This window comes from Typopeltis vanoorti, chromosome 2 (genome assembly GCF_054136105.1).
Source record: "Typopeltis vanoorti isolate ZY-2024b chromosome 2, IOZ_Tvanoo_1.0, whole genome shotgun sequence".
Lineage (NCBI taxonomy): Eukaryota > Metazoa > Arthropoda > Arachnida > Uropygi > Thelyphonidae > Typopeltis > Typopeltis vanoorti.
This window is the reverse complement of record NC_143550.1, coordinates 31720294-31734203: the sequence shown is the minus strand read 5'-3', so window position 1 is coordinate 31734203 and position 13910 is coordinate 31720294. Positions and strand designations below refer to the sequence as shown.

Here is a 13910-nt window from a genome sequence, read left to right as displayed (position 1 = left end):
ATCCAAGCCATCCTGTGAGCTATTTTGCCTACCCTTCCAATATGTAATCCGAATTCAAATCTTCATCTACCATCATCCCCAGATCCCTAACTTCATCAATTTTCTGTAATTCAGTACCATATTTTCATCCTGAAGTATATTACCTTACATTTTGCAACATTAAGTTGACAACTATCGTTCTTTGCCCACACTGCCAATTTATTTAACTTATCCTGCAGGATATCTACATCACCTTTATCAACTGTTGCCCTACCTAGTTTTGCATCATCAGCAAACAACTGAATATCCCTCCCTCTCCATAAAAAAAAAAATCTTCTGCTACATTATAACAGCCACCGTTAATGTATGCAGTGTTCTCTCTCTCTCTAATGTGTTTTGTCAGAGACACTACAAGTTGAAATCTACTTCAATTGTTTTACGCATAGGTTCTGTGATGCACAATGTACATATACCAGCCACTGAATTAGAATCTTTTATTTACTTTGCAGAAATCTGTGATGGCATATGACTGCTATTACTGCTCCTGCACATAGTTCATATAGGTTGAGAAGTCTTCATTAAATGCTTCTGCCAATTGCTATACACAGGACTGTTTGTCCATATCAACCTTCTCAGATGATGGCCAACTCATTCATGATAGGCTCTCTTAGGACCACAGTTATGCCTCTTAGACAAGCAAGGTTGGTTATTTTTCCATTGATTAAACACACAGGATATCTCGCCTTTTGAGAAACCAGCCAGGTCTGCTGATTTCAAAATTGTGGCTCCAGCCGAGGATTGGCACTCACAATAAGTCCTTTATTGAACTCCAAAAGATCCTTTGTTTTTCACATTGTGATCAACATTGTTGACAGTTATTATTGACTGTCATCATTCTTATATCATTGCCTATATTCCGTTATCAAGTATTTTTCATATGCAGTGCATAAGTGACGTTTGTGTATATCTGCATAAAGGTTTCTAATTCCGTGGCTGGTGTGTAGCATACAATAAAACAAACAAGAAAATCTTTGGAAACAAGAAAATTAAGCACTCTGCCCTTACACTTAAACAAAGAAACATGTTTAAATACAATAATGCAGAAATAATGAGTTTATTATCACTAAATGCTTTAAAAAATAACTTATCTTTCAGCTCAACTAAATATGTAGGTATGCAAAATATTAGACAGCTAATTGAGCATTTAATATATTATTATGATTATTATTATTGAACACCTCCACAGAGTCACCAAGACTCATTCGGGGAAGGCCATCTTAGACTGCATGAAGTCTACCACATCACTTTTTAAACTCATTTGCTGTTTGCACACCACCTTCTATGGTAATGCATTTCAAGCACCAGCCACCATCCATGTAAAATTGCTACTTCTCATCCTTTTATTCACCACTTTTTGCAACATCTAGATATGTCCTCTTGTTCTACCATATGAAAAATATCTCATTTCTTCTATCAACCAAACTCTGCAGATTACATCGGCTTTTCCTTAAAACTAATGTTTTGCAGTCTTGATATAATTTGTTACTTTTTATCCTCATCTGTATACTCTCTAAAGTTACTTCATAGCTTCAAATTCTGGTTATGAAATATGAGTACCATGGTCTGATTAGAGATTTGAACAATGGACCTACCACTCTCTTATCTCTGCTGGCACTGCAGCAGTCATCTGAGTTTTTCTTTACAACCTCTGTAATATGTCCTGTGAATTTTAAATTTCTATCTATCATCACCTCCACATCTATTACTTCCTCCAATTCTTCCAGTACAGCTTCACTACAACCTCCTACCTATGGATGCTAAATTTCAAAACTTTACATATAGCTGTGTTAAACTTATATTTCATTCATTTGCAAACTCTTCTATCTTTTTCAAATTCTCCTGAAGAAGCACAACTGCACTATTACTATTAATGCTCCCAAGATTCATATCATTTGCGAACAACTGAATATCTCCCTCCTGACTCAATGACAGTCCTAGTACTGAATCATGTGAAACTGCACTTAATACCTCTTGATATTGCTCCCCTATACACAACTTTATGACATCTATCAAAAGCCAATTTTTAATCCAATCTCCTAATCCAATATCTAAATGCATGTATCTGTAAATTTTACGATATTATATTAAATCTTATATTATCTGCGTCTATGTAAAATTTTATTACAATTGTTTCATTCCTAATTTTTCACTTATCTTAACTTTAACTTTAACAGTTGTAACTCCGAGCTCTTAATACGTTGCCTGATTTAGTCTCTTGATTTTAATCCTCTCACTCAGCTTTTGTCTCCCCTTTGTCTCAAGGCTGTAAATATTATTCTTCACGTATACAAAACCTTCATAACTAAGAAATTGCCTCTGGCTGGAGCCAATGTCTTTGTCTGAACAACTGGTATTTTTCTAAATTGAATTCTGAAAATTTATTTGATTTTCAACTGCACCATCAAAATTCGTGGATAGGAGTTGAATATTCTTCCAAAGAAAAACACTCAGCAAAACACAGAACCTTTCTCTCTTACATATTACTAAATCCGGCAATGCAAAATTTCTATTCTACAGTCGTGGCTACTCAATACTCTAGGGCACACAGATTTGATTTTTTATGAGCAGTGCATTGGTATGTAGGAATCAGACAAATTATTTGACAAAGAAGACATTTTATTTATACTTAATAAATGTACAAAAGGGTTAATACTAAAATTACAAGTTAATTCAGGCTTTATACTTCAACAGCAACTTATGTTAGGAATTACAATTAATTCCTAACATAAGTTGCTGTTGTGAACAATTCTCTTAAGTGAACAATTCTCTTAAAAACAACGTGTCTATGGTATTACTTTTGCTAACACTTAGTCACACACAGAGCAATTTTACACATGCTAACAAAAGGCAGGCTTTGCTAATAAACACAATATTAAGCACATAATATTTTACCTTAAACTAATGATAATTTTTCTTTCACACAACTGAACAAGATAGTTCAACAATTAGCTTAATGCCTACGGTCCTCAGTACTATTATCAAAAAAAACTTGAAACAAATCACCGTCACAAATTCTGTCTCTAGTAAAAACAATATATAAAACATTACTTTGTAATAGTCATCTAGTCCACTCTAATAGATTCTCGAAATCACTTTCCTCTGTTACCTTCCTGTCTTGGCTACGCACATGGGTACCCTTTTCTGGGATTGATGAGGTAACTTCTTATATTTTTGCGAACTTCAGGAAACTTGGTGGCATGAAAATCCAGTAATAAATTTCTTCAGAAAAAAAACTCAAATTGAGTTATCTTGCATTTCTGGCATCTATTGGCTGGAACGTAGGACTCCGACCTTGAATCGGTGCAACTTTCCCGAACCTAGATCCAGAACAGAACGAAGACGAACTTATTCTGCCACAAACATCGATACAGCCTCCCCTTCCGCATGGCCTTCTGCCTGAAGATGATTCACCTCTGCTAAAGCCTATGAAAATTTCCGTTGATGACTACGAACCATCTCCGATGACGATTAGCAAAACTCTGTTGCGACTCTCTAACCTGTGACCTCTGTTGCCGTAACTCTCGTCGTAACCTATGTCATTGTAACTGTCGTAACTTGTAACCTTTTTCGGCTGATGACTCCCCCTTTTATCTTGCTCATTTGACCTTGAGTTCTACTATGGTGGGTATTTCGTGGGTCTGCACCCGCCATCTTTTTCTTTCGTTGCGTTAAAGCGGGAAACCCCCATACACACTTGACCTTCACCATAATAATTGCCTTAGGTCATAAATTAATCTGTCTGGAATATTTCTTTATCTGGAACTTTCTTTTGTCACAATTTAATTCATACTTAACTTTCTTTGTTCTTTACAAAATTTTGGCGGTTACGTTATTTAACAATTCGCAAAAAAATTTCCACATTACTAAACTATTAAAAAAATTCCTAATTAATCACAAGTATTTTGTATGGATTTTCATTTTCCAGTGAAATCGGTATATAAGGTATTTTTGTACAGTATCCTTCTAGACTTTACATATCACAACTTAAATATTATTATTACTATTATTATTACGTAACACCTCCAGGGAGTCGAAAGACTCATCGAGGGAGGGCACACCTACTTTACAACTCTCCGTCTCCACCAATGCACCAACTGCAACTGTCATCACCCACAACAACGCAATCTACTGCCGACCACCAACACTATTATTTTCACAGACAATCACAAACATCCATGCTCACGGCAGGATTCGAACCCACAGCCTTTTGGCTGGAGAGCAGATACATTAACCACTTGGCCAACCAGGCTTGCAAAATATACACTTTTTATGTGGCACTCACAAGATGTCTTTGCAGAATTCAGAAAAAATAAAAGTATATGCTTTTTTCGTATTATTAGCTCTTGTTGCTTTATCATAAAATTATTATTATTATTATTACATGACACCTCGAGGGAGTCCAATGACTCATTGAAGGAGGTCACCTCTACAACTCTTTGTCTACACCACTCAATTCACCAACTACAACGAACTGCAACTATAGTCATCATCTACACCAACGCCATCTACTGCCCACCACCACCACTAGTATTTTCACAGGCAATCACAAACATCCATGCCCACAGCGGGATTCGAACCCGCAGCCTTTTGGCTGGAGAGCAGATATGCTAACCACTCAGCCAACCAGGCTGAGGCAACCAGAAAAGGACCAGATTAGTAAAACAAGAGTGTCTCTCTTAACAGATCATGCTAGCCTGCATAAATAGCATTACCATTATCTGCCTAGTTCTTACCAGATTTTCCAAAATCTTAACAACCACAGGAAAAATACAAACTAATCTATAATTTGATTTCTCCATTCTCCCACCACCCTTATGCAATGGTATACTATTTTACTCTTCTTCTTCTACATTTTACTATCATACATTCAGGTCAATGTATGGTCAGTTCCTTAGCACATTTCCTTAAAATATATGATGTCATTCCTTCTAGTTCCACTGCCATATTGCTTAGATTGCTCAATGCTCAATGTATATTCTCTTCATTCATTTCTATTCTTTTAATCCTTCTTATCCCTCTAGGATTAAAACCTGCTTTTCTAGGATTGAACACCCTAATAAAATAAACATTACAGTTCAAGTATAACTTCATGACTTATGACTATATATGTATATATGACTATTTTTTAATGGTATTAACAACACCAAATTAACTATTTCATAAAATGATGTTTTATTAACTGCTTACCATATTTACTCAATTATAACTCACCCTTGCATATAACTTGCACCCTTGATTTTACTTTATGAAAAAAAGAAATTTAAAGGGTTCACGTATACCTCCCACACAAAAAAGTTTAAACACATCCACGTCGGGGCGATAGTAAACAACGTACCCTCCCCAGTAGCCACTATACTGCAGATGCAAGAAAAACAAGTATTTTTATTGTATCACTGAATAAGGTACAGAGACATTTGCAGTCTGTGTAATATATTTCTCAACAAATAGTGCAATTAGAGACAAATGGGATAAAAACGGCACTAACTAATGAATCACATGTTCCTCCCACAGAAACTATGCTGTATAGACTCAAGCAAAACTATATGTTGCACTAGCAAACACACTATCTAACTAAAAACTATTGTCCATTTCAGTAACATGAAATAAGTGTTTGTTTGATTGCATTTGAAATTTTCGATGTCATTAAGGCAGATCAGACCACAAATGCTAACTTCAAATAAAATTCTACTGCAAATTGAAACACATCATATAATGTGTGTGCTGCCAACTCAACCTGGAAGCAGCATGCAAACAAGCAGCAATAAAATTCAACAAGGGTTGAAACTTTGTGTGAGTTGAGCCCGCTCTCACGACACGGAAGCAGTACACAAACGTTAATGAGAAGTTCCGTCGGAATGATAAACGGGCAAAACACCACCCCATCGTGAACATGCTAAAACTAAGAAATATATGGTGAATGCTATGGCAATTTCTGATATTATGGAATTTGGTTGAAGAGAATTAGCATTTCAACTCAACAATTGTCGGCTTGCCTTTGTCGTTGAGTCTCACGATCTTTTGTTAATACTGCACCAATCATATGCACATCTTCATAGCTGCTCTGTCTCTACTGACCTACCATTGTCTGTTTCATGCGCTGCTTTCACTTGTCATTAGTCATTTGTGAAGGATTGTTCATTAAGCATCTCAAGTCTTGTAAATTACTGGTAATTTTTACTTGGAAATAATTGGAAAGAAGATAAATGATGTGCATATTTTGATGTGCACACAAGGAAACTGCTCTGGAGGCCGGAAGTAGTGATAGCGAATAGGAGATTCTTAGTAAGTCACATCCATTTTCAGTTTTTTCCTGAAAACTTTAGTTCCAAAAATCCCTGTATATATCTTGCGCCACGATTTTTCCTTTTGGGAAAAAAAAACGTGTGAGTTATATTCGAAAAATGATATTTTTACCTGATATTTTGCTGAATTTCAAATCAGCATCATCAGAGCACAACACAGCATATATACGCAACAACAAGTGAGTGAAATAATACAATTGTAATGGACAAAAGATCTAAAGTCCTATTTTGGTGTTTGCTAATGTTGAAGGAAAAAAAAAATTACAGCTATGTAGGAATTGCTCTTAAGATAACAGTTTCCCAAATTTTTTGTAAATTAATGCACCCATATTTGTTCACATTAGGAGAATCTTCATAGCCATGGCTCACTCAAAAAATAATCAGATGTGGAACGACTTCTAAATTGCACATTAGTTTTCTTTCATCTCATCCTGTGTGAAGGGGAGTCTAAAGCGTGGTCTGCAAGTCTTGATCTGCCATAATAATGGTAGTGAATGTATTTTTTATTTTCTTCCAGACAGATATTAACAGATCTTCCTATTTACCCATAGTAGGCGAAGTCACAGTCACAGAGAACTTCATACAATCCAGAGTGTGCCAGAGGGTGAAGTTTATCCTGAGGAGTCAGATCAGAGTAGCTAATTTAACATAAGGTTTGTTATGACTCTGGCTCTGTGTGTGTAAGTGTTTTAAAAAACACTTACACACAGAGCCAGAGCCATTTGTTCAAACGATACAGTTCTGTCCACAGAACTCAAATATCTGTGCCATGTGTTTTTGGCCAATGGCTACAATTCCTACAAAATAGATAAAATACTACATAGCCCCATTATTCCTTCCTCGCCCTAATACACAGGAACACAACATTACCATTTCTATTCCATATGTCAGACGTACATCAGAAATGATAGGCAAAGTACTGGTGAAACATGCGCATCACATTCAAACCTCGTGCTAAATAAGCAACTCTGATCTGCTCACCTAAGGATAAACTTCACCTCCTAGTACACACTGGAGTGTATGAAGTTCCCTGTGACTGTGTCTGCCCATAGTAGGACAGGAAGATCTGTTAACATCTGCCTGGAAGAACATACCTGGACACCCCTCACACAGGATTAGATGGAAGCAAACTAATGTGCTATTTAGAGGTCGTTCCAGATCCCAAAGATTATTTTTTGAGTGAGCCATGGCTATGAAGTATTCTTCTAACCTGAATAAATATGGTTGTATTAATTTGCCAAAACATTTGGAGACTGTTTTCTTAAGAGCAACTCAAAATTAGCTGTAATTTGTGTGTGTGTGTGTGTGTGTGTGTGTGTGTGTGTGTGTGTGTGTGTGTGTGTGTGTGTGTGTGTGTGTGTGTGTGTGTGTGTTTCATCATTAGATGGTACCAAAATAGGACTTGAGATCATTTGTTCATTTCAGTTGTATTGTTTCAATTACTCATTGTCGTGTATACATGCTGTGTTTTATTCTGATGATGTTGATTTGCAATTCATTGAAATATAAGCAGTTTATAAAACGTTGTTATAAAATAGTTCATTTGGTGTTGATAATACCATTGTCACTGCATAGCTTGCCTGACACATCAAGCTAATTTTACTGTAATTTGTCACTGAACTGGTTTCCACTTCTCTCTCTTTATACTTTTTTCCAAAACCTGTTTTTAAAACATGCAGATCATCTTCAGTGTATCTAAAAAATCAAAAAGGTAGAATAAAAACAGTGGATTTCAAAAGAGATATCAGATGTGCACTAGTGTTATAATACACTAGATATAAGATTGATGCATGTATATCATTTTTAAAATAAAATGCTTACACTTCATATGGATCCAACTTTCCCAAATTTTTTTGTAAGTAACACAGTCCTTCTGATTCAAGTCAGAACAGTACAGTGGCATTCTGGTACTCTCTTTGAGTAATCACTAAAACTTAAAATGGCATCTAAGTAAAAGACAACTTCTACCACTTTTTTAGATTTTAAATAGATGCCATCCTTATTGACTCTATGTTGTACTAAACCAGTCTTTTATTTTATTTTTTTTTTTTAGAGAGAATGTAGGATTGATGTTCTTGCAGTCTTCTTTTTAACCAACATAGCTTAATCTTTTAGCCAAAGATCTACAGATGTCATTTTAAATTTGAGTAGTGTTTATTCAAAGAGAATGCCAAAGCTTGGCTAAACTGCTTGTGCTTCAACCAGAATGATTATGTTTCCTTACCAGAAATTTGAGAACGTCTGATTCTTATTAGTTATAAACAATGTTTTTTTTTTAAATTATATATATGTATCTTACCTTTTGAATTGTCACATATGATCTGCAAGTTACAGATAGAATAAATATTATTATTATTATTATTTGCTCTATCTGTAACTTACAGATCTTAAGTGACAATTCAAAAGGTAGGATACATATATATATAATTTAAAAAAAAAACATTGTTTACAACTAATAAGAGTCAGACTTTCTCAAATTTCTGGTAAGGAAACTGTTGTGTCGGAAAAAGTGCCAACTCACTTTTAATGAGTTATCCTATTTCCGACCCAACATAAGGTAACGTTAAAAGCCATGGATATGGACATGCTTGTGCCTACCAGAAGAAAATGTGCATCTTGGTAAGCCAGAACTGAGTCTAAACATTCTTGTAGATATTAAGTAAATTTTGAGAAACCCATAATGTAAATAAATAATGTTTGTGGATTATTTAACAGAGAAATGATTTGTATAAATGCTGAAAATGTGTATAAGATAATACATGTATTGAGCCATGTCAAAAACAGTTCGGAGCTGCGGTAACCAATCGGCCGCCGCTATGTGCGTGACGTAGCCACCAAGAGAGGGCGCTCACATGAGGTATATAGGTTTTGGCGCTGAATTCAATCGTTCTCTTTTTTCTGTTCCTGGTTCCTGATTCCAAGTGCTGGATAGCTGTGAAGCTTGCCGCCGTGCCCAGCAACATTTTCCGTTGCTGTACGTGCCGCATCAACCAAAGCCACAACTGAGGAATGCAGCCACAGAGTTCCAGAAAAGGGCCGTTGGTTAGCCATGCCTACATATAAATCAGCGAAGAGGTGAAACTCTTTCGAAAAGAATAGAAGTGTGTCACAGCCACCATAAGAAATACACAGTGAGGAAACCTGGAAATCTAGTTAAGGAAGTCCCAATAATTACCAGAAAAGCAAGAACGGTAAGATGCAAGTTTTCATATTAAATTGAATAATAACCAAAGAAGGTATAAGAAACAGAATGTTAAGGAGCTCCATATAGTCAACTTCTACTTTGTATCTAAAGAACTGTAATCTTTTGGACATTCTGTCTACGTCTAAAGAGCAAGTAACACCCTAAGCTTAAGCTGAACTGGGAACCAAGGCTTCAGACTGTTTATGCCAGAAAAAACATTGTTATCATTGTATTAAATTTGAATTTAAATATTAACTGAATTTTGGGGGAGGATAAAGCCAGAATATAAGAGAGAATATTGTCTTATGTGAATTTTGCTGGATGGAGTACGTCTGGTATGCTTCACACTACGATTGTAGAATGTATCTATGTATAAGTGTTATTCCAATATATGGGAACTGAGTATTCTGTAAGGATTAACAGAGCCTGAATATAGTTATACAAAGAAGAGTGTGAGATTGATACTATAAGATTTAGAGTAAATTTTTTTGGATGTGTAAATTTAAGAAGAGGGGGGGGGGAGTTCAGGCTCATTAGAAGTGAAAAATTTGACTAAAGTGTATATATGTGTTTTGTCTAAATAAATGTATTTCTTTAATTCAAACCTCATGAGTCTGTCATTGTTCTGAGAATTGAGTTACCACTTGTTAAAATTCGGACCATGCATAAGTAATAGGGGAATCCATTAGTAACTAAGAAAGGGGAACCACGACTGCAAACCTCTTGATCCCTATATTGTTTTCAGTAGCTTAAAATTGTGTCTCAGACTTCAGTTGCCGGCTGGCGCAGTCAACTTAAAGAATATAAATTTGTCGGCAACGGAAGAGCTGAAAATAGATAAGATAAGTGAATAGTCTAATATAAAATAATAAATAAAGGGGAAGTACAAGACATAACAAAACATAGTCATTCTGGTTGAAGTATGTGATCATATTCCTTTGTAATAAAATATCTTGTGTCTAATTGTATTTTCTGTTGTATTTTCTTTATCACACATGCATATAAAACTCAAATAAATCATAAACTACAGCAGATTTCAATTATGCACATTGTATTAATATTCCTATTCCCTCAGCGATAGACTGGTGGGATAGCAAATCTGCTACTATACCAGGGAGATGATTATGAAGCAAGGTGGTTCCTCATTGTCTTCCTTATCATAGTACATTTATGACTGTAGCTGTATGTGTGCTCATGGGACCAGTTTGCCTGTTTTGAGGGAGGAAAAACCCGAGTTACCAGGAGAAAAAATCCTCCATCTCCGAGAGAGACCAGTTAACTCATCTTTAGTCGAAAGAGAATAGATAAAGTTTCCTCACATCATTGACAGGAATCAAACCCAGATCTTTTCAACCAGAGGGCTTCATCTATACTGACTGAGCTATGGAAGCTCCTGTATTAATATAAGATTAATATATTTGTTTAACTTAAACTCTGCTTAATTCAGTTAAATTAAGCTCTAAAGAGAAAATAAGCAACATGAAGTCTCCTGTTTCCAACTCTATGCTGCATTAAGTATTATAATGTTATAGAATTTAGTAGCAAAAATACATTAAATGATTCAGTATAAAACAGGACATTTATAAGAATTGTTTTTGTCTTTTATAGAGGAAAGTTTATAGTTTATCAGGGAGGTGATGTGACAAAGCCAGTTGTTGAAGAAAGAGAATGGGACAATAATGAATTCAATTTTGATGATGTAGCAAAAGCTATGCTGAGTCTTTGCACAGTATCTACTTTTGAAGGATGGCCAAAGTAATTTTCATTTGATTTAGTTTATATTTAATTTGATTCTTAATATGTTACAAAATTTATAATAAAATGCTTTCTAAAAATAAATATGTTATATCTAAAGTATTATTACATGTGCCATTTTTAATTGCTCATTGATGAAAAAATATAATACAATCACTAAAGGAATGTTTTACAACCAGGCTTAAAAATAAAATGGCAAAAGGGTATTAAGTCCAGGATTGACCTGCAGCCAGCCTTTCATCTGTCCTGTGATTAGTTTTATACACATAAATTGACTATAGAATTTTAAGTTCATCAATATAGAAAATTAACTACATTAATGAGTAAATGAAACAAATCACTTAAAATGAGAAATGTCTGATGGAATGAACTAGAATGTGGAAGAATTGAGTATGCCTAATGTATGTATGTATGTATTTTGTGTTTTTTTTTTAGAGAGAATGTAGGAATGATGTTCTTGCAGTCTTCTTTTTAACCAACACAGGCTGAATCTTCTAGTCAAAGAAGTAGATGTAAAAGCATCCAAATGGAGATGGGCAGGACATCTGGCTTGAGGAACAGACAGTAGGTGGACCAGAAAAGTAACAGAATGGAAAGAAAAGACAAGGACACCCAAAAACAAGATGGGCAGATGAAATAAAAACACTGGCTGAAAAGAGATGGATGGTAGAAGCAGTAGACTGGAAATTGGAAGATCATGGATGGAGGCTTTCATTCAGTAGTGGATTGAAATTGGCTGAGAAAGAAGATGTATGTGTTTGTGGTGGGTGGGGTGGGGGGTAGAAATAGAAGGGAAAGTGAAAAAAAATGAATATGGTATCTCATTTGATTGATTGGAATGAGATAGTCATCCAAGAGGATAGTTTATTGCATGCATAGAAATCATAGCCTCATCTGAATAAAAGGAAGAAGATTGCATAATTGAATTAGTAAAAAATTTGTGGGATTAGTGATATATTGTTGAGAGAGGAGGAAATAGCACAGAGACAGAATGTGAAGCATATCAGAATGCAAAATTTAATGAAACAGTTATTGGAAATGAAAAATGAAATGAGCAATATGTGGAGTGATGTTAAACATCTAGTGAAAACTAATGAAAGTGTGCAAGAGAACAGAATGAAAGAAAAAAGAGTAAAAGAGGTGACAAGTGATTCCGGGATGGCATTATATCGAGACTCCATAATTAGAAGATTAGTTACTGAGAGAGTCCATAAGGTCTGTTATTCAGGTGGGAAAATGAGTAGGATAATTAAGGCATTGGACATGAGGAAGAAACAAGTAAGAGAGTTAGTTGTGATTGTAGGGACAAATGATCTAAGTGGACATAAGAAGGATGTGAGGACAAATATCAGGAGACTGTTGAGAAGAGTGAAAGATCACAATGTTGTAGAAAAGGTTGTCAGTGTGTTCCTGAGGTATGATGTAGAAGTTGCATCATCATGAGAAGTTGCAACGAGCAGCCAAAATCATGAATGGTATGCTAGCAGAACTGTGTGAGGAGAAGGGAATGAAGTTTGTGGATGTGTGGCATGTGTTTGAGGGAAGAATGAAATTAGACAGCCATGATGGGTTGCATTTAAATGGCTTTGGAGTGATTGTACTGGAGAAAGTGTTGGTGGATGAAAGTACAGCGTGTGACACATGAAAGAGATGAAGGGAAAAATCAGGAGAGTGGTACTGAAGAGACAGAAGTGCTTGACAGTGGAAACAGTAGTAGTGTGAGAAATGGAGAGAGAACGAGAATGCAAGAGGAACAGGCAAATGGAGGGATCTCGGGTAGACAGAGAGACATGGCATAGGGAGAGTGGATGTTGTAAGCAGCAGTGAATGTGTATATGAAGATGGAGTATATTGTGATGTGGATGAGGAAATTGACACTGGGCAGATATATGTGGTAAGTGGTGATAAAGGTGATTGGGCAGGTGTGTGTGTGGGGGGGGGGGGCGGAATCACAACCAATACTTGGCTTGGATAGGACTGGCTATAGACCTAAAAATTAACTGTTGGTTGAAATGGTTTCAGTGTTTCAGTCTATTCGCCCCAAAATCATTGGAATAAGTGAAACATGGTTAAATGAAGATGATATCATAATGGGCATAGAAATGGAAGGATACAGTATTTTTCTCAAAGATAGAAAGGGCAAGAAGGGGGGGGGGTGCTGATGATGATAGCAGGGGAATTAAGTGAACATAAGGTGGACATGAAAGGGGGTAAGAGTGGCAATAGTTATGAGGCAGTGTGTGTAATGTGGAGATTGAGAGGAAGACATATTTAGTTGGATGGTTTATAGGCCTGGGAATGTGGAGGGTGGCGATGAAGAAATGTATAAACAACTTGGATTAGTGAACAAAGGATAGGTAATTATCATTATAGGTGATTTTAATTATGGCAGTAGAGATTGATTGGGAAGGAAAATGAATTTCTCAAGTTCTTGAGAGATAACTATCTCAGGCAGTACGTAAAGAAGGGCACACGATGATTGAGAGTTCTAGATCTGATGTGGCTGTGAGAGGGGTTTAACATTTTCCTCCAGTTGGTGAAAGTGATCATGAAGTATTCACCTATGTTGTGGCTAGTCATATGCAGCCTTTTGTGAGGAAATATATGTGGAATTATAAGGCTAGTGATTA

General features: G+C 35.8%; 1 protein-coding gene across 1 annotated transcript in view; it reads left to right on the top strand.

Moving 5' to 3' along the window:
• Nucleotides 1–13910, top strand: part of LOC150108907 (muscle calcium channel subunit alpha-1-like) — a 1617925-nt gene that overhangs the window by 1041953 nt on the left and 562062 nt on the right. The window contains exon 28 of the mRNA XM_090414483.1: nt 11134–11280. Coding sequence (XP_090270609.1) covers nt 11134–11280 — 147 coding nt within the window. The remainder of the gene's footprint in view (nt 1–11133; nt 11281–13910) is intronic.